The following is a 24,892-nucleotide window of genomic DNA, read 5'->3' as shown; positions in this document are numbered from 1 at the left end:
AACATCCTAGAAATCTAACAAGTAAGGAATAATCACAGAACATTTAGAACATTACATCAACATACATTCATGCTTGACACGATTAACTATTATTCCAAAATCATTAAATAATCTAACTAAAAATAAAAATAAAAAACAAAAAAAACACAACACTTACCAAATAAAAAAAAACTCATTTAAAATATTTATAAACACCACCCATCTTTACTAAAATTCAACTATAAAAACAAACAAATAGAATAATCAAAGTTCTACTATTTGATTTCCACAAAATAAATTTAAATCCACATCAAATGATTTTCACAATTAACACTACTAAACCCTTTTTATTGCTAAGGAGGCTTAGGGAAAGCATTTGGTCAACTAATCGTTTTTGAATCTTATGTTCACCACCAACCAATTAGATTTGTCGTTAACTAAAAATGAGAATTTATCTAAAAGATAAAAGTATTTTAAATAACTTTAAAAACATTAAAAAATACACAAAGTTTGGCCTTAAGAACATCAGGACTCCCATTTCTTTCTTCCTCTTATCTCTGGGGGCCTTACACAGGTCACAGGTTCCAATCCCACAATTTTCTACTGTAATAAGCTTCGAGAAAACTCTTCATTTTTATCCATTTATTAAGAGTTTTTCAGCCAAAGAAAGGAAAAAACAAACCAGAAAGTCATTACAGCAATAGCTGAAACCCTGAGATATCATAGTTGCCAAGGGTTTATCCTTTTTTTGGGGCAAAATAACGTAGAAAGAAGAAGACCTTTAATTTGCTTCTGGGCATTAGGAAGGCCTTTTTTTGGGTGGAGTTTGAAGATGTCTCACGCAGTTGTCTCTTTGCCATCACCCCAATTATCTTTGTCTTTGTCTGTACAGAAATCTCAACAGGTAAAACTAAAGTCGGCATTTGTTTCGGCTTGTAGAGGTAATAAGTGCAATTCGCCGGTGCTTAAATTTAATCGAGTGTCCAACAGGCAGCCTGTTTATAAATTTGTAATTCCTGCAAAGAGGGTTCGGCTAAATGCTATCAGAGGGTTTATTTGCGATGAGAAATCGGGAGTTTCACAGGAGGAGAGTTTAAGCGGGTTTTCTGTAGCCATGGAGATTATGATGAGGAAGATGCCTAAAGGCGGCACAGGTGTCTTAATGAAGAAGGAGAAGTTCAAGCTCGTTATAGAAAAACCGGTGAAACAGATCAGCCCTAAGGTGGGTGTGTTTGTGTGTTACAAATGTCAATTTGAGTGGGTTTAGGAAGGGTAAATTAGTATGTAAAAGTTATATTATTTTGCGTGTGATGTTTTATCTTTTTATGTTGGAAAATTCTCTTTATGGGGCAACCTTCGGAATGGTATCACTTCTGTCAATTTCACCACCAAGGGATGTCTTGTATGGCACAACGTTCGGCTTATTTATCAATGTTACATCTGTCAAACTCACCTGGTGATTGCATCCAGTATTTTTGTATGGTACTACTTTGAGCTTTCAATTCTTTATTATGGTTCCCATGGATGATTCTGGGGCTCTGTGTAGGAAACCGAATGCTCTTACTACTCGTGCTAATACCTTTCATTATTTTGAGCTTTTAACATTTTGCCATGTTCGGCGTGGCTTTGAACATGGGGCTCCCCTTTGGAAGTCCTGAAACTATCACCACTTGAGCTCACCCCATTAATTACTTTTATCGATATCATGTTAACTGTGAATTTGAACATGGGGCTCCCCTCTGGAAACCGCGCTTCTGTAATCAGTTGAGCTTATCTCAGTTGTTTTTGTGCTTTCAACACTTTTATTATGTTAAACATGGCTTTGTCGTGGGTCTCCGCTTTGGAAAGCCTTAATGTTCTTACCACTTGAGCTTATTAAATCATTGTTTTGAGCTTCCAACACTTTATCACGTTGTTAACCATGGATCTTAACATGGGGCCCTGCCTTGGAAGCCCCGATGTTTTTACTACTTGAGCTAATTATATTCATTGCTTTAATCTTTGAACGCTTCTATTGTGTTGCCTGTGAATTTGAATATGTGAATCCATTTCGAAAATCCCAATGCTTTTACAACTCGAGCTCATCGCATTCGACTTGTATGTATGTGATATTGCTCTAAGGGGATTTCAAGACATTTTATGTAATTTATTTTTCATTTTTTCTAGCCTGGTTGTGGTTATGGTTCAACTCTAATCAGGTGTCAGCATCTTTGTAGTAGATTATTCTATCCTGGATTTGAAGTTTTTAAAAGACAAAAAGCTAGTGTAATCCATAGGTCATTCTTGTTAAAATTTTGTGTTTGGTTATGGTCATTCTTTTATCATAGTGGAAGGTAAGCTTGGACTACATTCAAAAGATTTGCAAGCATGGGTCACACTCCTATGTGTTAGTTTTTAGTGATAAGATTAGCAGTATAGAACAGAAAATCAGAATGCAAAGTAAATCATACACATAATGCACATGTACCCTGGGAAAAACTCTCTCTTGGAGGAAAAACCCAGCAACCAAAGATCTTAGATCTGATTAGATTAGATATAGCAGCAGATTACAATACTGCCCTTCTAGGGCATACACAGAACTTATCTGAATCACAGTTCAGGTTAGATTAGAACAATTGCCCAGATTGTTGATTGCAGATCATGTAAGGGAGTTCGCTTGCCCTAGAACAGATGTAGCACAGCCTGAAGTTCGTTCAGCAGTGTTGGAGCAGGTTCGGCAGCCTTGGGGCAGGCTCGACAGACCTAGGAGCAGGTTTGATAGACCTAGGAGCAGGTTCGGCAGACCTAGGAAGATGTTCGCCCAGCTAGAAGACAATTTCGCTGACTTCAGAATGTAGTTCGCTGATCTTTTGGAGCAGAACAGATCACATTAAGGCAGATGATATTCGCTTATGTTATGTCACTTGTGACCTCAAGTCACTTCCTTCATATACATGCCCTTAACCCTTATGCCTAGGTCGGCTTTGATGCCAAATTACAAATTCACAAGTTACATTATAGGGTCACTGTCAGACCAATATCACAAGCTACATCGGGTAGGACCTAACCAATAACACTTTACAAGTTACATATATGATAGGTCTTGCCCCATAACAATTACATAATACATAAGTTGAACGCCCAAATAGGGCCTGCCCTATTATTATAAGTTACAATGGGGCCCAACCCAATTACATGAATAACTTAAACTAGAATCGGATTCTAGCTACATATTTCAACACTCCCTCTTACCTAGAGAGGATTGTATGAAAATTGAGTCACATCATGACCATGCTCCATCATGCACTTCTACAGAGGATGGATCCAAAAACTTTCATTATGCACACCTGCAAGAAATGAATACACAAATATATATATAAATACACATCATGAACTTCTTTCATGATATCCATCATGCACATCCGCAGAGGATGGATATGAGATACAACCATAGATATGCATCATACACATCCGTAGAGGATGGATTCAAAGAATACGGTCATGGATTCCTTCCATGATATCCATCATGCACACTTGCAGAGGATGGATCCACCTTGCATTGCCCGCAGAGGGTGGAAAAGGTCTTACACCTCAAAGAAACTACCACCTTGCACTCTGCAGAGGGTGGAACGAGGGCTCTAACCTCAGACTTTTCCCAGAGAAGAATGCAATACCACCATGCCTACTTGCAGAGGGTGGAACGAGGGCTTTCACCTCAACCTTCTCTCGAAAGATTGCCTTATCCAAGGGCTTTCACTTCAATCTTCTCTCGAAAGATTGCCTTAACCAAGGATATGGCTTCCTCTGAAACTGAAACAACAAACAAGCTCCCTCTGAAGCTGAAAACAACAAGCTCCCTTTGAAGCTGAACCTAATCGTAGTATCATCAGCTAAGCTATGTCTCTTAGTCTTCAGCTTGTGATGCTTCCTCACAGGATGTCTCAAGACCTTCCTCTCTTGAATACAATCATCATCTTTATGCTCCTCAGTTCGTCCTGAAAGCATTTACGAGAGGTTACTAATAGTTCAAGACTATCATACATGATTCACTATCCAATGAATTAATAACATCATGAAAAATTCAAAAAATACGTATCTCTTATAAGTTAGTCCTCAACATTCTTTCCTAATTTCGCTTAGTAATGAAATTACCATCCACTTAGGTCATAATGAAGCATCTAATGATGACTGCGTGGCCTTCGGGCCTCGCCATCACTTATCATTGTTGAGATATGGACCAGCTTGGACTCGAACCTAGGACCTTCCATACGCTGTTGGAGTGCTCTACCACTGAGCTACTAGCCCCTCTTGGACCAGTCCATCGTCGGTTCGGGTGTGACTTATTTCCAACACCAACACCCCCCCTTAAGCCACACCTCTCGTGTGCTTGGGGCTCCTAGCTTGGACCTGGCTCTGATACCATGTTGAGACATGGACCAGCTAGGACTCGAACCTAGGACCTTCCATACGCTGCTGGAGTGCTCTACCACTGAGCTACTGGTCCCTCTTGGACCAGTCCATCCTCGGTTCGGGTGTGGCTTATTTCCAACACCAACAATCATCAATCTTCAACTCAGTGACGACATGTAGGAGTTGGATCACTCAAAGCTGTCAACACAATAGACTGAAATAATAAAAGTAACCTTGATACTAATTTGCAGCATTGTCAACTTGCACAAACCAAGTATCATGCCAATGTTGGGAAATGCTGTACCAAATTATAGCTTACCAAAACACTCAGTAAATTATTGAATAAGGACATATCGACTTGGTAAGAGTTATCTTATGAAAGAGCAGATCTGTTAACTCAATCTGGCCAAACAGCTAGGTCAGCCAATAACAAACTTAATTAAATTCAATGAAACATCAGATGTTCACCTTGCAAATGACTGGAAACTACATGTAAACTCAAGGAGCCATATAAACATTTATGATTAAAGGCAGCGATTCTCACCATGTTCACCCGTGCTTAACTACTAACTATTATGGCCTACGAGAATAGTAGGGCCCCTTCAATTTTCCTCCTTTCTGATCTGTTTCCAAACTTGTAGGAAGTAATGACATAATCAGCATAAAGGTATGGCCAACATGAGGGTACGACCAGCTACAGGAGAACTGAACCACCAGTCATTAAGCCTCTCAAACACCTCCAAAAACTTCCGATATACTTCACGAATCTGTTAATCTGATTATGCTAATATGAACCTGGCTCTGATACCATGTTAGTTTTTAGTGATCAGGTTAGCAGTATAGAACAGAAAATCAGAATGCAAAGTAAATCATACACATAACACACATGTACCCTGGGAAAAACTCCCTGTTGGAGGAAAAACCCAGCAACCAAAGATCTCAGATCTGATTAGATTAGATATAGCAGCAGATTACAATACTGCCCTTCTAGGGCATACGAAGAACTATTCTAAATCACAGTTCAGGTCAGATTAGAACAATCACCCAGATTGTTCATTGCAGATCATGTGAGGGAGTTCGCTTGCCCTAGAACAGATGTAGCACAACCTGAAGTAAGTTCGGCAGCGTTGGAGTAGGTTCGGCAGCCTTGGGGTAGGCTCGACAGACCTACGAGCAGGTTCGACAGACCTAGGAGCAGGTCGGCAGACCTAGGAAGATGTTCGCCCAGCTAGAAGACAATTTCGCTGACTTCAGAATGTAGTTCGCTGATCTTTTGGAGTAGAACAGATCACATTAAGGCAGATGATATTTGCTTATGTTATGTCACTTGTGACCTCAAGTCACTTCCTTTCTATACATGCCCTTAACCCTTATGCCTAGGTCGGCTTTGGCGCCAAATTACAAATTCACAAGTTACATTATAGGGTCAGACCCATTTATAACCACAAGTTACATTCGCCATTATAGGGTCAGACCAATATCACAAGTTACATCGGTTAGAACCTGACCAATAACACTTTACAAGTTACATATATGATAGGTCTTGCCCCATAACAATTACATAATACATAAGTTGAATGCCCAAATAGGGCCTGCCCTATTATTATAAGTTACAATGGGGCCCAGCCCAATTACATGAATAACTTAAACTAGAATCCGATTCTAGCTACATATTTCAACACTATGTACACCATAATGCTAGTTGTTTTGGTAGCTTTCTTGCGGTTGGGAGATTTGAGTCTAATGTATGCCAGAATTCTAGAGTTATGGGTTGTTTTATGGCTGTGGGAGGGAAGATGACCTTCGTTACAGTATTTTGTTTACTCCCCATCACCTTCACACCACAAGCCCTTGCACTAGATTTAAAGTTTTGGAATTCCCTATTTAGGGTATTATATCTTGATGCATCTGATCCTCCTTACTGATGCTGGATCAGGGGCTTGCGCTTTTTAGTGAAAAACTTAAATAAATAATAACCATAGTTACCTTTAGAGGCGGGGCTATGCATAATGCTATAGGGATGGGGATGCCATTCAAAGTAGGTTATGTGAGTAAATGAATGTGGCTATATTATATATAAATGTACTCACAAGTAAGGATGGGGACATGTTGAATCTTCCTATAATGGAGTTGCTTGGTAACATAATAATAGTGTGTATTGCTATTTATTGAGTCTATACTATATCCCAAAGGTGTTATGAGTGTTTTGATCAATTTGGTCAAGTGACACTAATAAATATGGGACAATGGATGATCTGTCAATCATCGCATTATCTTTCTTGTGTAGTAGTGTTGTCAAAGTCTACTTTTTGATAGCAATATTTATAATATCTAAACTTTCATTTTGATAGGTCAAAGTGGTCTCGGGCATTGTTGTCTTACAGAATTTGTCTGTCTGAGAGGCCAACTTCGTCAACAAATCACCTTGGAATTAAATAATTCATTCGAAGCAAACTTCTCTCCACATAATGTTGTTCCACTGAGTTTAAAACCTAGGCTATTTTATGTAATGTCCCCATTTTGAAATAGGATTTAATATAATTCAATTAAGTTTCATGAATGGTCAAAAGGCATGAAATGAAGAGTTGCTACTCCAACCCATTTTTAAAATATAAAAAGGAGATCAAATTGCAATGTTCTCTTTGGGGATATTCCTAAAGTTTGCCCAAAAACCATGATTCCAACTAAAAATAAGAAATGTAACACATATAAGAGTATAGATTTACCAATGGAAATGCCCTTTTAATAAGATAAATCCTGGTTTAGGTCCTGCATGCAATATTAATCTCTTGGAAATTGACATTAAATCATAAGCCAAGATAACATCTATTTTTGACGAATCATCAGTATACATCATGAAATCATATAAACATTCTCATATCAAAATCTAATAAGACAATAGCCATTCCAATGTGAATTCCCATAATAATCTCATTAGGAATTTGTTGAAACATTTGCAAACCGCAGTCTCAAGGTTGGTCGCCCTTGTACTGCAAGAGCACGGAAGGTGGGTCGCCCTTCCATCCCTCAGTGCACCTTGGAGGCTTGTCGTACTCCTCAATCAAGCCCAAGGGCATGGAATGCCGGTCTTCCATTTTATCTTAGGGTGGCGTACTTGATAAGAGCATGAAGGCCAATCTTGTTTCACCTCTCGTGAGCTCGGAAGGCTGACCGTCCTTCCTATTTGCAATCCATATCTCCAAATTCAAAATAGATTATTAAATGAATCCCTTATCACATATAATGAAGAGAAGCATGTAGATTACTCACAAAGATCATTAATTTCTGCAAATATTACTGTGGCATGAACACACATATATACATGCCTGTAATTTAACTTTATTCACAGAATTTATCTTTAATCTAATTGCTGTTGTATGCCTGTAATTTAACTTTATTCACAGAATTTATCTTTAATCTAATTGCTGTTGTATGCCTGTAATTTAACTTTATTCACAGAATTTATCTTTAATCTAATTGCTGCTGTTGTATATTTACTCTCCTCTTCATTCAGATATGACTTCTTATTTTCTTAACTGTTTGTTCTTCATCATTTGATGCCCCTTCAATTGAGGCTTCTTCTCCTCAAATACCCCCTCCTCAAGAACAAAAGGGTCACACGGTCCACACCTCTTAGTTGTTGAAGAGATACCCCTCTCAATTGCAACTGCTGCCTTTTCAACTACACCCACTGCCCCTTCTGTAATGCTGTTTGTTAAAGATGCTATTGGCGGCCAATTAATAACCTTTGATTAATCCAGTCGGCCTTCTTTAAATGTTTCTTATGTAGCCACTGATATCCCCTTGGTTGGGCCTTGATTGAAATAATCGTTGCTATTATCATTTTTTATTTCTTTTATTTTGGCTGGCCCTATTTATTCAGTCGCCTAGGAATTATTATTTATTAGTGCAGATTATGATCTGTTCTTAGTTTGGCGGGAGCATCACACAAATCATTTTGAGAGGCATCAATGTAGATCATAACAATCTAGAGCCCAGATTCAGAATGCCATGCAGCCATAAAGAAATTCAAGAGATTTGGAAAATAATTTATTATTCTCAAAAGGCAGCAATGAAGAGTGGTGACTCAATTCTTGTGAAAGGTGGTGACTTTTTCACCAATAAAATATAAAGGACAGACCATTTCAAGGATTCAATCATCACTTTATCGATTCAGCATTCATTCAAATATCATTCACCAACATATCAATTCAGTATTCATTCAATCATCATTCACTGATATATCAAACACGTATACATTCAATCAGCACTCACCAACACATTAAATAAGCAATCATTAAAACTCGTGAATCCATCAAAGTAAATCATCCAATCATCCATCAATCATCAATTGGCAATAAAAGAATCTAAGTAAACAAACCAGCAAGCAAACAACTAATCAATTAAACAAACATCCATCATTTTTTTTATATATTAAATATAGAGAATAAACTTTTACAAAAAGAGCAGTAGCGAGAAACTTTTGAGGACCAAGCCTCAACAACTTCAAACCTGACCTAAGAAAGACCACTTAGTGAGTACTAACAGCCATGCCTGTGTACATATTGAACATACTATGTATTTTAGTCTTATACAAAATTTGCATATACATCTTCATATACATAAGACAACGAACAGCCACAAATAGATATAGACAAAAAACTACAAAAAGTAGGTCAAATCATAGGCTCAAGGCTCCTAAGAGTGCTCATGGCAAGGTTCCATCCAAGCAGTCCATCCTAGCGGGCCTAGTAGGGTTCCTGGCTTGCCAAACCTCGGCTTTGAGCTTCTCTAAAGCAGCAGCAAAAGCTGTTTGATCCGCTCCAATCCGTTTCCATTCAAATCCGTTCTCCAACTCGTATATGAACATGGTGGCATGATTGTCTTGGAGGAACCGCCTGAACTTATTCTTCTCAATCCTCATTATAACAGAGACCTGCACAGCAATAAAATAGATGACGAGTCCACGAAATGACTCAGTAAGGATCCTTGTTTTACCTTGGAATTTGTCTTCATTTCTAATTTTCCAAATGTACCATAAAATTTCAGTAGAAAGAATGTGCCAAAATAAGTTAGAATCTTTTCTTAATCCATGAATGCAACCAGTAAGAATTTCCATGATTGTAATCTGATTACGAATCGTAAAACCAAACAATAACCATATCTCTTTAGCAATAGTACATTCGAAAAAGATGTGCCTAACAGATTCAAGCACTCTACAAATGTTGCATATGTCACTGTTGGAATGATCTTTTCTGAAAGGGAGCTTGTTGATAAGCAACATCCACCTAAAACATTTTTTCTTAGGTGAAATAAGACTGTTCCATAGATTAGTGAAAATAGTCTGCCACTGTTTTAAAGAAAAATCTGCATACCACAGTGCATTAGTATGATTGATAATATATTCATCATAAGAAAGAGTATTATAGACAATGATAGATTTCACATTAGATATACAAATATCATTATTCCATTTAAATGAAGTAAACCTGTTAACATCCACATTGCATGGTTTAGGTAACTGAAGAGCAACGCAAGCTTTGTTAACCATATTATAAGTTCTTCTTTGAGAAGAAGGAAGATCATATTTAGAGCTAAGAGCTTCCCAACTCATAAGTTTATCATTATCCATAATATCATTAAAACAACAGATACCTTTATTCGCCCAAGCCTTGGTCGAGCAGCCTTGTGTAAGTGCAAGCGGTTTGGAGGAGTGAAACAAATTCCACCATATAGATCTCTCCCCATGAATGAGGTCATTGCTGCTGGCCCTATTATTGGTGATGAATTGCCTAACAATTTTCCAGGCCCTCCATATAGACTTAAATACACACGAACCCTGCACTGAGACTGAGAACCCCCTAGCAACCAGGTCACAAAAGGGTAAAGACTTCCAAGATTTCACCCCCTTAGGAACAGCCCTCTTAATATTGTTCCTAACCAATATTTTCCATGGTTCATTGCCTTCAAGAGCCTGAAAGATCCATTCAGCAGCCAGTGAAATCCCTTGGAGTTTCAGATCCTTCAGCCCAAGTACTCCCATCTTTTTCTCAAAATGACACCAGGCCCATTTAATTGAATGTTTCTTGTTATTGCCTTTGCCATCAGACCACAAAAATTTCCTAATAACCGTCTGGATCTCAAAGATCTGATAATTGCAAAACATCTAGACAGATGAATAGCAGATGCTATATGATGAAAGTATCTTCTGGCACACTTGCACTTTCCCGGCTAGCAATAAATATCTGTTGTTCCATTTATGTAGCTTCTTGTCAATTTTATTTCTTACCCACATCCTCATGTCTTTTAAAGAAGGGGAAATAGAGAAGGGGATCCCTAAATATCTGACAATTTTATTGGGACCCCCCCACTGAAATCCAAATTGCTGAAGCCAGTCCGGCGGGTCCTCTCTCCACCCAAGCAAGATGGACTTAGGCTGAGAAATTTTGGCCCTTGAAATCTCCTCTAGAAACTTGATCTTTCTAACCAAGGCCTCCATATTTTGTTTAGTGAGTTCAATAAATATTGCAGTGTCATCTGCAAATTGTATATTAACCAAATCAGATCCATCAGGAAGCACAACACCTTTAACCCTAGGGGATATAGTGCAATCTCTCAAAATGTAGAACAACGCATCAGAGACAATAACAAATAAGGTTGGGGCGAGGGGGCAACCCTACCTGATGTCCCAAGTTTAATGACTTGAGTGAGAGAGCCATTTACCTCAACCTGCGCAGAGGCATCCTTGAGCAAAACCCTCACATAACAACAAAACTTATTAGGGAACCCAAAAGCTTCTAACATTATCAAGACAAACTCCCACTCCACTCTATCATAGGCTTTCTCGAAGTCTAGAAGGAACATAGCAGTATTCTGCCTAGAAACAATAGCCCTCTCCATCGCTTCCCAACTGGTAATCAGATTTTCCAAAATGTACCTTCCCTTAATGAACCCAGTTTGCGTAGGGCAGATGAATTTAGGTAACACACCTTCAAGTCTTAGAGCAAGGGCTTTGGCTAGAATTTTATATGACACATTGAGGAGTGTAATGGGTCTCCAGTTTTTAATAAGCGTTTTATCCCCCTCTTTAGGAAGGGCAATGGCTACGCAACGGACAAAATGGCCCGCCCCATGCCATGCCTTCTCCATGCCCCTCATGCTTGATGCCAATCACCATGCCCTATGGGCAATGGCTACGCAGGGGACAAAATGGCCCACCCCATGCCATGCCTTCTCCATGCCCCTCATGCCTGATGCCAATCACCATGCCCTATGCAGCTATAATCGTCCAATCAAACCGTACACATCCTGCCAAGTTGATCCGTGCTGACAAGTTGATCGTGGTGGATCTGTCTGTTATATCTGCCATCTTAATTTGTTTTTTCTATTTATTATGTTTTTATTTTTTGAAAGTTACAATGACAAAAATAATAAATGTGATAAATTAATAATAAATTATATATTTAAAATTTTCATAAAAATTATATTATAATAAATGTATGATATATATTATATATAAATTTTAATAATATTATTTTTTTAACTTTTTAAATATATATAAGAATAATAGTTTATTTTATATAAAGATGTTTATTTTTTAAATTAAAATAATTAAGTCATTTTAACATTTTAAAATAATTAAGTCATTTTAACATAAGAAGTAACTAAATGATTTTAACATAGAAATATCTAAGTCATTTATATATTAGAAAAGGGAATTGAGGTTTACATTTTTTTTTAATTTGATCTAATCAAATATTTTTTTGTGAGTTTTAAAGGTACAAAGTGAGGAAATTTTATATTCACTTGGTTATTTCTCATGTTAAGTAATTTTTTATTTTCTATTTTAAGGAATTTTTATTTTCTATGTTAAGTAATTTTTATTTTCTATGTTAAAACTACTTTACTTATTCTTAGGTTAAAATCATATAGTTATTTAAACAAAAAATATTATCAAAATAAATATATTGATTTTAACCTAAGAATAATTAAGTTGTTTTAACATAGAAAATAAAAATTACTTAACATAGAAAATAAAAATTACTTAACATAGAAAATAAAAAATTACTTAACATGAGAAATAACCAAGTGAATATAAAATTTCCTCACTTTGCATCTTTAAAACTCACAAAAAAAAATTGATTAGATCAAATTAAAAAAAATTGTAAAACTCAATTCCCTTTTCCAATATATAAATCATTTAGTTATTTCTTATATTAAAATGACTTAATTATTTTAATTTAAAAAGAAAACATTTTTATATAAAATAAACTATAATTCTTATATATATTTAAAAAGTTAAAAAAATATTATTATTAAAATTTATATATAATACATATCTTACATTTGTTATAATATAAATATTATTAAAAAGATTTGAATATATAATTTATTAATAATTTATAACATTTATTATTTTACTCATTGTAACTTTCAAAAAAAATAAAAACATAATAAATAGAAAAAACAAATTAAGATGGCAGATATAACAGACAAATCCACCACGATCAACTTGTCAGCACGGATCAACTTGGCAGAACATGTACGGTTTGATTGGACGATTATAGCTGCATAGGGCATGGTGATTGGCATCAGGCATGAGGGGCATGGAGAAGGCATGGCATGGGGCGGGCCATTTTGTCCGCTGCATAGCCATTGCCTTTAGGAAGCAGTTTGATAATTCCTTTGTTAATGTTTTCACCTAAGGAACCTTTTTCAAGAGCTTCACTATATATCTCAAAAAGATCTTGACTAATCCATTCCTCATTAGCTTTATAGAATTCGGCATTCTATGAAGCTAATGAGGAATGGATCAAATCAATTATACAAACATCCATCATTCAAATACCAACTATTCAAATATCAACCATTCTAGGATCAAATCATTTAAGTATCAATCATCCAAGACATCAATTTGGAATAGAAATTGAGAGCAGCAATTAATTATATTAAAAAAAAAATTAGTGGTAGCCATGTAAGAATAACTTATAATATTATCAAGAGGTATTTGATCAGAAAGAATCTAGCAAATTCCTTGAGAAATCATGTCTCGAATATATGTATTATGAAGTGCCTGGCAAATAAGAAGGATGGGCAGCCTTCTGTGTTCATGAGAGATGAAGGACAACCCACCTTTCATGCTCTTATCAAGTCAAACCGGAGGTGGAATGGATGGTCAAGCCTTCCATGCTCATGGGCTTGATCAAGGACTGTCAGCCTCCAAGGTGGACCAAGGGATGGAAGGGCGACCAACCTTCCATCCTCTTGGCAAGTCAAGGACAGCTAGCCTTGAGAATTGCTGGTTTGCAAGCATTTCGAAGAAATTCATGATATGATAGGCTGCAAGGAATTTTGTATTGATTCAAATATTAATGATGCTATGATTTATTGATCTTAATGTTATGATGCTTTGATGTATGGATTTGAATATTATCACAATTTCTTGTTACTTGATATTAATAATCAGTTTTAGTGATTAATGTTGTTTGCATGCCTAAAATCAGGATTATACATTACATCTAACTGTCTCTTCTTATTGCTAGAACACAGTAATAGGAATTGTCCTGAATTTTTATAGAAAGCATCTTATTAATTTTCTAAAAACATGTCTCATCTTCTCCAATTTTTCTAACCAGTTGTGATTTAGGTGAATCAATTGCAGTTATTTATTTTTGTAACATTAACGTATAGTTCAATTTAGGATTCAGGGGCTTTCAATTTTATACATTGTTTTGTTTGGTACTTTTGTTGTGCGTCTGACTCCCTAGTTGTTATTTGATCAGTTGTTGGTCATTTGTTAAGAGATTGCGGAATCTAATTGTCATACCTGTGCTGTGTATGATCATAGAGGAATCCTATTTTTTTGTTCTTTTGCTGGGACAGATTTATCAAACATTTAAAATATGTTGCCTATGAAAGGTTTGATCAGATGGGGGAACACATTTTATAAGAAATGAATCCCAGATATTAGCCATCATCTTCTTTGGTTTGGCATCTTGTATGTCACAGAACTCGGTTAGATTAGATTGTACATATATGGAGTTTCATTAAAAAGTGGAAATGATTTGAAGTTTCAATGTTGTGGTCAGATGTTTTTTTGAATATGTTATCAAAGGTGCAGTACTCTTCCTTGCCACCAGATGCTTCTCTCTGAACATGACCTAGCTCTCTAGGAAAATGAACAGAATTCACTTGCTTCCAAGTTAGTGCAGGTATTTAAATCAATTATGAAATTGGCATCAAAACTATCTATGAAATTTTATTCATCCGATCGAGAGGCATTTGAGACAGCATTTAATCAACTTTTTAGTGTTTTTTTTATGTTTACCTGAAATTTTGCCGAGTGTTGAGATAAGAGAGAACTTTTTTTTTTGATTGGTGAATGCTTTTGACTGAAGTTATGAACCAGTGAGGCCACATTTTTGAGGGACCTCATCCTCAGAGATGTTCGGCATTACCACCCTTATTTCTCCTCTGCCATCTTAATTCTTTTACTCTTCTCCTACTCTCCTCATCGCTCTGTTACCCTTATCTCTCCCTGCTGGCCTCTCTGTACTTCTCTAACCTTATCTCTCCATGCTTGCACGCCTTTTTATCACTCCTTGCGATCTCCTTTATCACTTCACATCTCCTTATCTCTCTGTCACACTGGGCTCTCCTCCTTCGGTCTACTCCCTCCGACTGCCTCCATCCTCTGCCCACGTCAGCCTGCACATCCAACGCATTAACACCTCACTTTGTCTTTTTATTACTTGCTTCTTTTCTGCATGGATACTCTGTCCTCCATCATCACCGTTCAAACCGACCTCGGGTGGGAGTCGAACTGATGACCCAGTACCAACACTGGGTGTACAATAACCGGTGCACTGCAAGGTCAACCCTTAGATAAGAGATAACTTTTACTCCTAATTTTCTTTACTTTTGCCTGAGCTCAAGTCATTTTAACTATTTATGCCATAGTGCTGTGTGGTACATGAGGAGGGACCTTGTAAGATAGCAACCGCTTTTATGATCCACTTTTTCATATTTGGTATTTTTTGGCTGTAGAATTAGCTACTTACACAAAAATTGGAATTTCGACAATGGTGTTGTCTTATCTATAGTTTTGGATTTGTGTAGATCATTAAATCTTGATAAATTATACGGGCTTAAGTGCATTAGTAACACCTAATTTGAGTAGCAACACCTTTTGCAATCTCAGAAGTTGGTTTATAACCTGGTCATTCTGCTGTGTACTTTATTGAATATTTTTTCACTATTGGGTGGCTGTTAAAACAATTATTAAAGCACATGATATATTTCCAAATGGACGAGCATGCAATACTTTCTGAGGAGCCAGTGTCCTAATAAGTTCCTACTGTCTTCTCCTTACTACAGTTAGCAGATAGTGGAGGAGGTGGTGACATTGGAAAGAAGAATAGTCATGGTGGTGGTGATGGGGGTGATGATGGGGGTGATGATGATGACTACTTTGGTGACTTTGATGAAGGGGATGAAGGAGATGAAGGCGGCTGGTTTAGGAGAAGGACTGTTTTCCAAGAGGTTAGCAATGATTGTAAAATTTGGCAGATGATTGACGCAGAAATTCAATTTGTCTGTTGTGGATGAGAATTAAAATCTTTAGTCCCTACTTTTACAGGTTTTTGATAGAACAATTATTGAGGCTGTCTTGCGGGAGTGGCATAGGACCATGAGTGATCTACCTGCTGGACTTCTTCAAGCTTGTGAAATGGTGATCGATGCATAACAATTACACCTTCCTATCAGCACTGGTAGATTTAAGTGTTACTCAGATTTCTTTGCACGTGTACTTACATGGTTGACTGCCATGCAGGGATTAGTAAGCACAGCTCAGGTGGTTAGGTATTTGTCAATAAATGCAAGACCAACTGTATCAAGGTTTATCTCACGAGCAACACCCCAGACAATTTCAAGGGCATTCGTAGGACGGTAATTTGATGAATGATTAACATGTACCTTATTTTATTTCTTTAAAGTGTGATTAAATGTTTCTAAGTCAGAGCCTGACCTGGTCTTCTGAAAATACTTTCATGGTGTGATTATGAAATAAACTGGTATCAGAAATTGTCTTGGTAGTCTCATGTTCGAAAGTCATATAGTTGTTCTTTATGCACTTTCTATTTTTTATCACAAAATTCTGAGGTAGGTTGTTTCTAATGCAGGATGATTGCAGATCCAGCTTTTCTCCCTAAAATGTTATTGGAGCAAGTCACGACTATTTGCTCTACTACTTGGTGGGAATTGAGACATCGAAAAGAAAGGCAAGTGAGTTTGTTTGATAGTCGATCAGATGTAATTATTGCACAAAATTAAATTGGTAGATGTCTGATATATTTTAAATATTTTATATTTCAGGATAAAACACGAATGGGACTTGGCCCTGATAAATGTGCTGACAGCCTCAGTATGTAATGCAGCTATAGTTTGGACCCTTGCTCCATGCCGATCATATGGAACTACTTTTCGATTTAATCTACAGAACACTTTGCAGAAGCTTCCTAATAATATCTTTGAAAGAAACTATCCTCTTCGGGAATTTGATTTGCAGAAAAGGATACATTGTTTCTTTTATAAGGCTGCAGAGTTATGCATGGTCGGCATGGCTGCTGGAGCTGCTAATGGTGCCCTGTCAAATCTGTGTGCTTCACAAAAGGAGGGGAGGTACAATTTCTTACATTACTTATTGCTTTTTACCCTTTCTTTGATTGCAAGAGTTTTGGGATTTCTTGGAACTTATCATCTTTTTTTTACTGCAGAACATCGGTTCTCATACCATCTGTTAGCACGAGTTCTCTTGGTTATGGAGCTTTTTTGGGATTATCTGGGAACTTGAGATACCAATTACTGAATGGGATGGAGCGAGTGATTCATGACCGATTTGATGTTATTGGAGCAGTAATATGTTTTAGCAGTGCTTTGAGGTATGTTTACTATTTCTGTTATTTGCCTTCCATTGCATCATTTCATGTTGCTAGTCTTTTTTGTCTTACGTTTCTATTCAAGCCTCTTGCAAATTTACAGAAGAGGTTAAAGGAAGCTTCAATCTCTTGGAGGTACAGTAGTGTGTCATGACTCACAACCATTATCTAACAAAGTCTAAAAACACAGTATAAGCAAAATTTCTAAGGAATATCTAGTTTGTTGCTTGGACATTCTAGGAAACTGAATGCTCATAGACTGAGGCTATTGTACTATGTCTGGCAAACTTTCCTTGTGCTGCTGAATTTAATATTTAGTATGGTGTGGCCATATTTCTCTTATTGCCACACTATCAAGAAGCTGAAATACGAAATATGACTGAATAGAGTTATGATTATGAAGTGACAGATATAGTAAGCTTTGAAAGGCTTATATTTTTTTTGGGGTGGACTATTGCAATTCTCACACATCATTGATCACTAGCATGAAATGTGAAATTCCAATAAGATGACAAGATACACAATACGAATAATGTGCATATGTCCCAGTTTGTTGGCTGTTGTTAAAGTAGCAGTTCCTTACCAAAATCCTTTTATGTTTCTAGTTTATGCCAATTCCAATTTTGTTGGTGAAATACTTAATTTCTGTGAACATATGAAGTACCTTTCACAACAAATATTACAGTGACATGAGTGTAAAGATCTATAATGTTTTTCAATTGATATATGCATACTTTGACAACTTAGTTCCTTGACCATGCAGACATTGTAGAAGTGATCATTTGAATGCACCTGTATCAGACTTATGAATCTGTTCAGAGTTCTGTATGTTCATAGTACTAGGCTAGGTTGCCGGGTATGTCCTTCTGAGGTCTTGGTCCCTTATTGAATGGCTACATGTACAGTTCGCCAGGGTCCCACCCAGGTGCCTTGGATCAACCCAAGGGAACCCAAAGGACTCTCCAGCCATAAAATAAAATAAAAATCGTTTTTTTAAAACATAATTTATAAGCAATAATATGCCAAACACCTAATCTTGCCATTAAGTGATAAAATTGTGAAAATGGTGTGGCTGTGGGCCATGAAGGTTTCTGTGAGTATAGAGGCCTTAATTTGGTCTTGGTGTGGGAGCTTCTCTCCTTGATCCTGTGCTGTCCCTTGACCCCACTGGGGGTGTTGCTCCTAGATAGACCCCCATGAGAGGCAGCACCCCTATGGGGGCATTGCCCCCGAACCCCCATGAGGTGTGCTGCCCCTCCACTCCATTAGCGTCTCCACTCCAGCCACACTAGTTATTGGGATGTCTTGTTACATAAGAAACTTGGTTACAATGAGGGGGTTTGGGAGTGGAGACCAAAATCAACAACTTAAACAATTATCTTAACGAGTATCATAATATCTTTGATCAATGATGAAGTATCATGATTCACACTATCAAAGATTCAAATGTCATCATCATAAAACATAATATTATATGATATATCAAATGTATTTGCAATTTTGTATATTTTTCATATTTTTTGCACACACACACACACTTATTGCACAGTTGTATTCAGCCATACCATAGCCAAAGAAAGAATCACTGTACCAACACACTAGAACCTCGTACCTGTAACCGCCCCTGTACCAAAACCTGCAACTTAGGTACTACGCAATGCCCATTAATATATGCATTGAAATTATTGGATTGGTTGGATGATTTAGAAATTATATTCGTTTAAATTATTGGATTGGCTGGATGATTTGGTATGTTTGCTTAAGACCCATTATTGCTGTGTTGTGCTGAAAAGCTGGATGTTGCTTGTGTGCTGATGGTTGTTCATATGCAGGATGCTTAATATACAACTTGGAGATGTTACCCGCCTTGTTTGGTTAGGTCTTGATGTAGATCCTCTGTTTGAGGCAGGATACACATCAAAAGACTACAATAGACCAACTCAGAAGGCTTTATCTAATTGGTTTATTGCACAGAAAAATATACTCTCTGGCCTTTTTGGAGGTAAACAAGAGAGTATGGAAAATGTTCAAGATACAAGCACACCTTCTAGAGTACCCAGGAGAAGAATTGTAAAAAGGAAAGTCACAGCCAGATCCTGAGATGGTTTCAGAGAATTCTTGGTGATTTGTCCTTCGGGTAATTCATTTAAATCATCTTCAGAGCATTGTAACCTCTGTTCTTTTTGCCGAGTATAAACATTTTTGATATTTCAGATAAATATATTGAATGAAATTATACACTTGACCAATTGATTTTTGAACACAAATTTGTAGGCATTCAGCCTGACTTAATGAAGCCCTTGGAATGGAGTGTATTTGCAAGGATTCTTTTACATACAGGAAAAAGTTTTAGCTGTTTTCATGGAGAAGAATCCATATTGCTTGACAGGGAAGCAAAGCTGTGCCTCTTGAGCATGTTGCAAACTAATAACAAATCTGTTGTATGTCTCTCTGTCATGTATCAGTATAATGGGAGATGTGGTTGGCTTAAATTGCATTATCATTGATTTATATGTGATTTAATGTTTTAATATACTTTTGGTTTCAAAATCTTTTGTGTAGTTCATATATATTGAGTTGGAGATAAAATTTCTCTAATTTTCATGGGCATGTTGTGTTTTGAATTATGTAATATCACTTTGTGTAAAAGTTCAGGGAGGATGGAGTTTGAATTTCTAAGCTGGTGAAAACAATCATCGTTTTGTTGGCAAATTACTATTGACAAAGTAATATCAAATTAATCAAAGCTGTTGAGATGCAAATTTGAATTTGTAGCATTGTAAAAGCCTGATGTTCCCAGCTACTCGTACTAATTTAAATTTTTATTAGTATTGGTTCAAGTTGTAAATCCTATCAAGAGTTGTAAATAATAAGAACAGCAAAAATGAGGATAGCAGCGTTAGCTGTAATAAGAATAAACCTGTGGACAATTTTCCTGTGGTCACCAGATGCACTCACCCTTTTAATAACCACCGGAATAGTTAATAGAGTAAACCTTAATGCAAGTATTTTGGGTCGTTGACAAAAGATTTGGAACTTTGGAATACATTTTGTCAGATGAACTAACGAGTGAGTGTATGTACTAAACATTCTGATTTTAGAAGTTACCTCATAGTTTGATAAGCTATTTCAACACAACAGTGTAGGATTGATGTCTGATCTATAAAACTGGTTTGTGCCACAAATCTATATGGTGATAGGATGGTTGGGCTGATTTGACTATTGAAGTTTTGGATGGAAAGCCCACCTAGAGACTGTCCTATATCCATCAGGTGTTTGACGGGAATGAATGGGGACATCCAGCTTCGGCTGATTGCTCAAGCAGAAGTTTATAAAAAGTAGGCCTTTGTTTGCTTTTGCTTTTCAGAATTTGTTTATGTGTCCAAATTGAATATGTTTAATTGAATAAATTGTAATTTAGTTCTTTGGGACAAATCAGAGCCTCATAGTTTTCACAATTGATGTACTCAGGAGATAAATCAAACAGACAGAATGAGCAGATGATAGATCTGGGAAACATGAATGCTTTGGAGTGTTGTGGACACCTGGCGGTTGTGGTAAAAACAGGACATCATGTGTTGACTTTATTACATGATCGCAACCTGCACTTCAGGGTGACGTGAACAAACAAGGGCAGTTGTCATGCTCACACTGCAACATGCATCATGAACAGGGCAAAACAAAATTTCAACTGCACAAAGTAGAAGCCATGGATCTCCATCCTCTCGACTGTGAATTGACATTTTAAGCTTTCTGTCTCACTTGTCAACTCACTTTGAAACAAAACTATTGGTACTGTGCTTGTGTAAAATTTTCTAGTGTAATTGTGAAATTAGTTTCATCAAGTATAGGAGTGAAGTAAATTGTCCTAAATAAGTCTAAGAAAAAGATAGTATGAATTGTAGCCAAAGCTCATGGTGTTCTTGGAAGTTTATGAGAGAAATTGGCTAGTAAAGCTCATGGATTGTGGAGGTGAGGTGGTTTAAAGTCATTCGTTTGGCTTCTCATGTTGAGTTTCTCAAAGTTGAATGTGTTAATTCTCTGTTAGAGTGCCATTTTAGTCCGTTAGTTGCTCAGTTCCATTATGTGAAACTGTGCGTATCATTTCCAAAACTCCCAAGTAACTTTCACAATTCCCTAAACTTCTGTTCCATGGTTGTTGGTTTGTCTGGTGTGAGTTTTTTTGTTGATGATTGCCCTTGACTAGAGAGTAGCAGGGGAAGGTGGTGATCTTATTGCGATGTAATTAAAAACTATTAATGTGGTGGATCAAGAAGTGAGAAGCAACATGGTTTACCGAAGAAGAATACCTTAAGAAAAAGATGGTTCCCAAGAATACGATTTTAATAGTTGGAAGTGAATTTCCGAAGCACATTCAAATAAATGGGAAAGAAAAACAATGGTGACAAATAATGAAAAAAGTGTCAGTAATAATGGGAAAGAAATAGCTTGTGTACAAGGAAGGCAAAGAAAAAGCCCTTCAAATACTGGAAGGAGGAATGCCATGGTAATTAAAATCCTACAATCTAATCACCAATCAATGTGGACACAAGAACGTGGATTTATCCCAAGGAAGAAGAGAGAGAGATGAGGAAAAACTGAAATATTGGCTTTGACCAACTTGAAATAAATTTTAAATTGGGCTACGTTTTTGATTAAGGGAAACAGGGATTTTGAAGTGCCCAGACCTTTGTACAATCAGAAATATAAGCATAAAGCACAGCAAGACAACAAAGGCAACCAAGAGGAACAGTGATGAAACCACAAAAAACTAAACACTACTAACCCTTACTAGCTACCAACACAAACTCAGAGCGGTTTGAAGCCAAATCGTTCCAATAATTTTTGTTTAACCATATAGCAAGGATCTTTCTGTCCTAGATTTCTTTTTTTGGAACAACACATAAGACCACAAGTGGGTCCATCATCCAATCCCGAACGCTTAAGAGAAGTGTCCATTACCGCAGAAATTTCCCCTCCATTTTCTTCCTCTTATGCTTCATCAAAGGTGGTAATATAATCTTCAGCAGCAACAGGCATTTGTTACTTTTTCCTCCAAACAAACTGATTATTCTTGTTACTTGTGCAATTAGCAGTACCATGGCCTACTTCGCAGCAACAAAGGCAGATTATTGAAGAGTCTTCAAGCTCAGTTTGCTGCACCCAACCACCAAATTTTGAAGAGAAGTCAATCCTAGCAGGGATCTCCTTGTTTTTCTCTATAAGCACAAAATCTAGCCAACAACAAACATTTTTTTATTTTAGTGGCTGAATCAGTAGCTAAGTATTGTCCAAAAGAATTGGCAATAAGAAAAAAATCTTCCTCAACCTAATACTCAAATACCGATCCTGGTAATCTAAAGCAAATAAGGAACTTGATGGCGTCATCATGTAATGGAATAAAACTTGGAGACCAGCGTTCAAGACAAGCTATTTTGCCCCATAATTGAAGGACCTTGGATTGGAAAAAGAAAATAAGAAAAAGTTGTTCAACAAAGCAAAAACCTCAACTTGACCTCTTAAATTTCATTTGTGAAGCAACCATCTTTTGATAGCATCAATGTTGGGGCGATTACCATAGAATCTCCCAACCAATGAGTTCTTTAGCCAAGCAATTTGAATTTACCCCGCCACCTCAACCTGCAGAGAGACAATAGCATTTGAACTATGCTCACCAATAGGAACATTCTCCTTCTTAGAATCCCTAGGGTGAACACCCATACCAGCACACCCAATAGTCACACCGTTGAGAAAGCAGTTAGCATAGCTGCATTAGATTCAAAAGCATGCAAAGAAGAGAGGGGTATAATAGACCCGTACGCCACAACTAGAAGAGGGGGACGATACCATAGATGAACTTGAGCAAGATTGCTGGGTGAAATCATTTCCAGCCAAAGTTGCCACAAAGCAACCCCTCTTGCCAAGACTAACAGGGGGAGAAGCCACCGAACCCTGGTTACCCCGACAACAAACTCAAGCTGATCGTTAACGATTCCATCTATAGAGTTATAACCCCTTGTTAATGAAGAACAACTATTTTATTATTGCAAGTTAGAAATTTACTATCAATGCATTTGGTAGGAAATCATGCACATTCTTCAAATTTGACTATGTTAATGAATTGGACTATGTTAGTTAAGAGCAACTATTTTATTTTTGCTATCAATTTGACTATGTTAATGAATTGGACTATGTTAATTAAGAGCAACTATTTTATTTTTGCTATCAATGCATTCACTTGGTAGGAAAAGCTTGCAGAATCTTTTAAGTCTGAAGGAATTTGCTATAAATTTGGTAGGAAAAGTTTGAAGAAATTTGCTAATTCAAAATGTTTAATTCGTTATAAAAAGGATCGTGCAAGTAAATGACAATAACTAGACCAAGGTAGGGACACAATGTACAAGAGTCTACTCACGTTTGGAGAAAGATTGATTCGTTAAAACATGCCTCGATAAATTATCTTCAGACACATAAGAAGGCTTCATATTCGTAAAAACACCATGATGCCAACTTAGTTCTACCTCTAAATAGATGGTCAAGTTAAAGTGTTCAACACTTATATTGGTGTGATTCTTTGAGGAGTACAACATGAAGCACTTAGGACTTGGGATAAGAAGAGCATTTTTAAGAACTTGCTAAAGAAGGTAGTGCATTCTTCTACCAGAACATTTATTTTCAAAGTGTCTTTTGGAATAATCAAAAGAGACATATAAGAATAAACTATTTTGTATGTGAATGGGTAAAAAATTCATTCTTAAAATAAGAAGATATTTTTTTAACATGAAAATGACTCTCAAACAAAGTATAAAGAAATGCATGAACACTATAAAGATGAAAAAAATTCCAAGACAAAGGATAAGGTATTTCGTTACTCAAGAAAATAAATACTTAAAAGGCTATGCTCTGACATAATTTATGTATGGTTAATTTATGATTATTCAATAAGTAGGAATTAATGCATTGAAATTAGTCTCCTTTATAATTTTTTTTTTTTTTTTTAAAGTGTTGCACACTTGCAAATTCTAGAAATTATAATGTTTAAAATTTAACATAGACAAAAATCACAAATGTGATCAATATTTTTTTTTAAAATATAAAGGTGTTATTTGAGGATAATGGAAAAACTTTATGCATGAATTAACACCACATGCAACATCACATGATACCAAAGCACATATAAGGTGCCCATTGACAACATACAAGGGAATTGAGATAATATGACCCTAATATTAAATCTAGCATTTATATTAGGATTTGACAACATTAAGTGGGGAATAAAGTGCTTTGAAATTTAACATTGATATAGAAAAAAGGGCACACTAAAGTAAGGTCTCAAAGTGGAGTGTGTTGAAGTTTTAAAATAGGATATGACTTATAAACTTGAGTTGATGATTAATTCAAGGCTAGAAATGGTCCTAAAATGCTTAGGACAATGGGAAACTAAAGTAAGTGCTAAGGAGTGTGTGAAATTGGACTTATAATTAAAGGAGTACAATTTACGACACTACATTTAGCCTCCACTTTAGTGGGAGTATGAACTTATACTCATACTGAAGAGAAAGCATCTGGGAGCAAGACAAGCTAGG

At 36.6% G+C, this 24,892-nt stretch overlaps 1 protein-coding gene across 2 annotated transcripts; it reads left to right on the top strand.

Moving 5' to 3' along the window:
* The first annotated feature begins 516 nt into the window (after nt 1-516).
* Nucleotides 517-19,856, top strand: LOC131060738 (protein RETICULATA-RELATED 1, chloroplastic). Of its 2 annotated transcripts, XM_057994101.2 has the most exons (9): nt 517-1,201; nt 15,745-15,909; nt 16,007-16,099; nt 16,202-16,317; nt 16,551-16,649; nt 16,744-17,049; nt 17,145-17,309; nt 19,139-19,443; nt 19,581-19,856. In XM_057994101.2, exons 1-8 carry the CDS (start codon nt 812-814, stop codon nt 19,404-19,406), a joined length of 1,602 nt encoding a protein of 533 aa, XP_057850084.2. In that variant the 5' UTR covers nt 517-811; the 3' UTR covers nt 19,407-19,443; nt 19,581-19,856. The 2 variants fall into 2 exon arrangements, with proteins under 2 accessions (XP_057850084.2, XP_057850083.2); XM_057994100.2 differs by having other exon boundaries at nt 19,139-19,856.
* Nucleotides 19,857-24,892: the final 5,036 nt, after the last annotated feature.

The sequence above is a fragment of the Cryptomeria japonica genome, chromosome 10 (genome assembly GCF_030272615.1).
Source record: "Cryptomeria japonica chromosome 10, Sugi_1.0, whole genome shotgun sequence".
Taxonomy (NCBI): Eukaryota; Viridiplantae; Streptophyta; class Pinopsida; order Cupressales; family Cupressaceae; genus Cryptomeria; species Cryptomeria japonica.
The sequence above is the reverse complement of the archived record's forward strand: the minus strand, read 5'-3'. Positions and strand labels throughout refer to the sequence as shown.

Excerpts from the sequence above, each read along its gene's own strand:
- LOC131060738 (XM_057994101.2), top strand. The coding sequence starts at position 812 with ATGTCTCACGCAGTTGTCTCTTTGCCATCACCCCAATTATCTTTGTCT. Across the intron at positions 1,202-15,744 it reads TGAAACAGATCAGCCCTAAG|TTAGCAGATAGTGGAGGAGG; the intron begins GTGGGTGTGTTT and ends TCCTTACTACAG. Across the intron at positions 17,310-19,138 it reads TGTTTTAGCAGTGCTTTGAG|GATGCTTAATATACAACTTG; the intron begins GTATGTTTACTA and ends GTTCATATGCAG.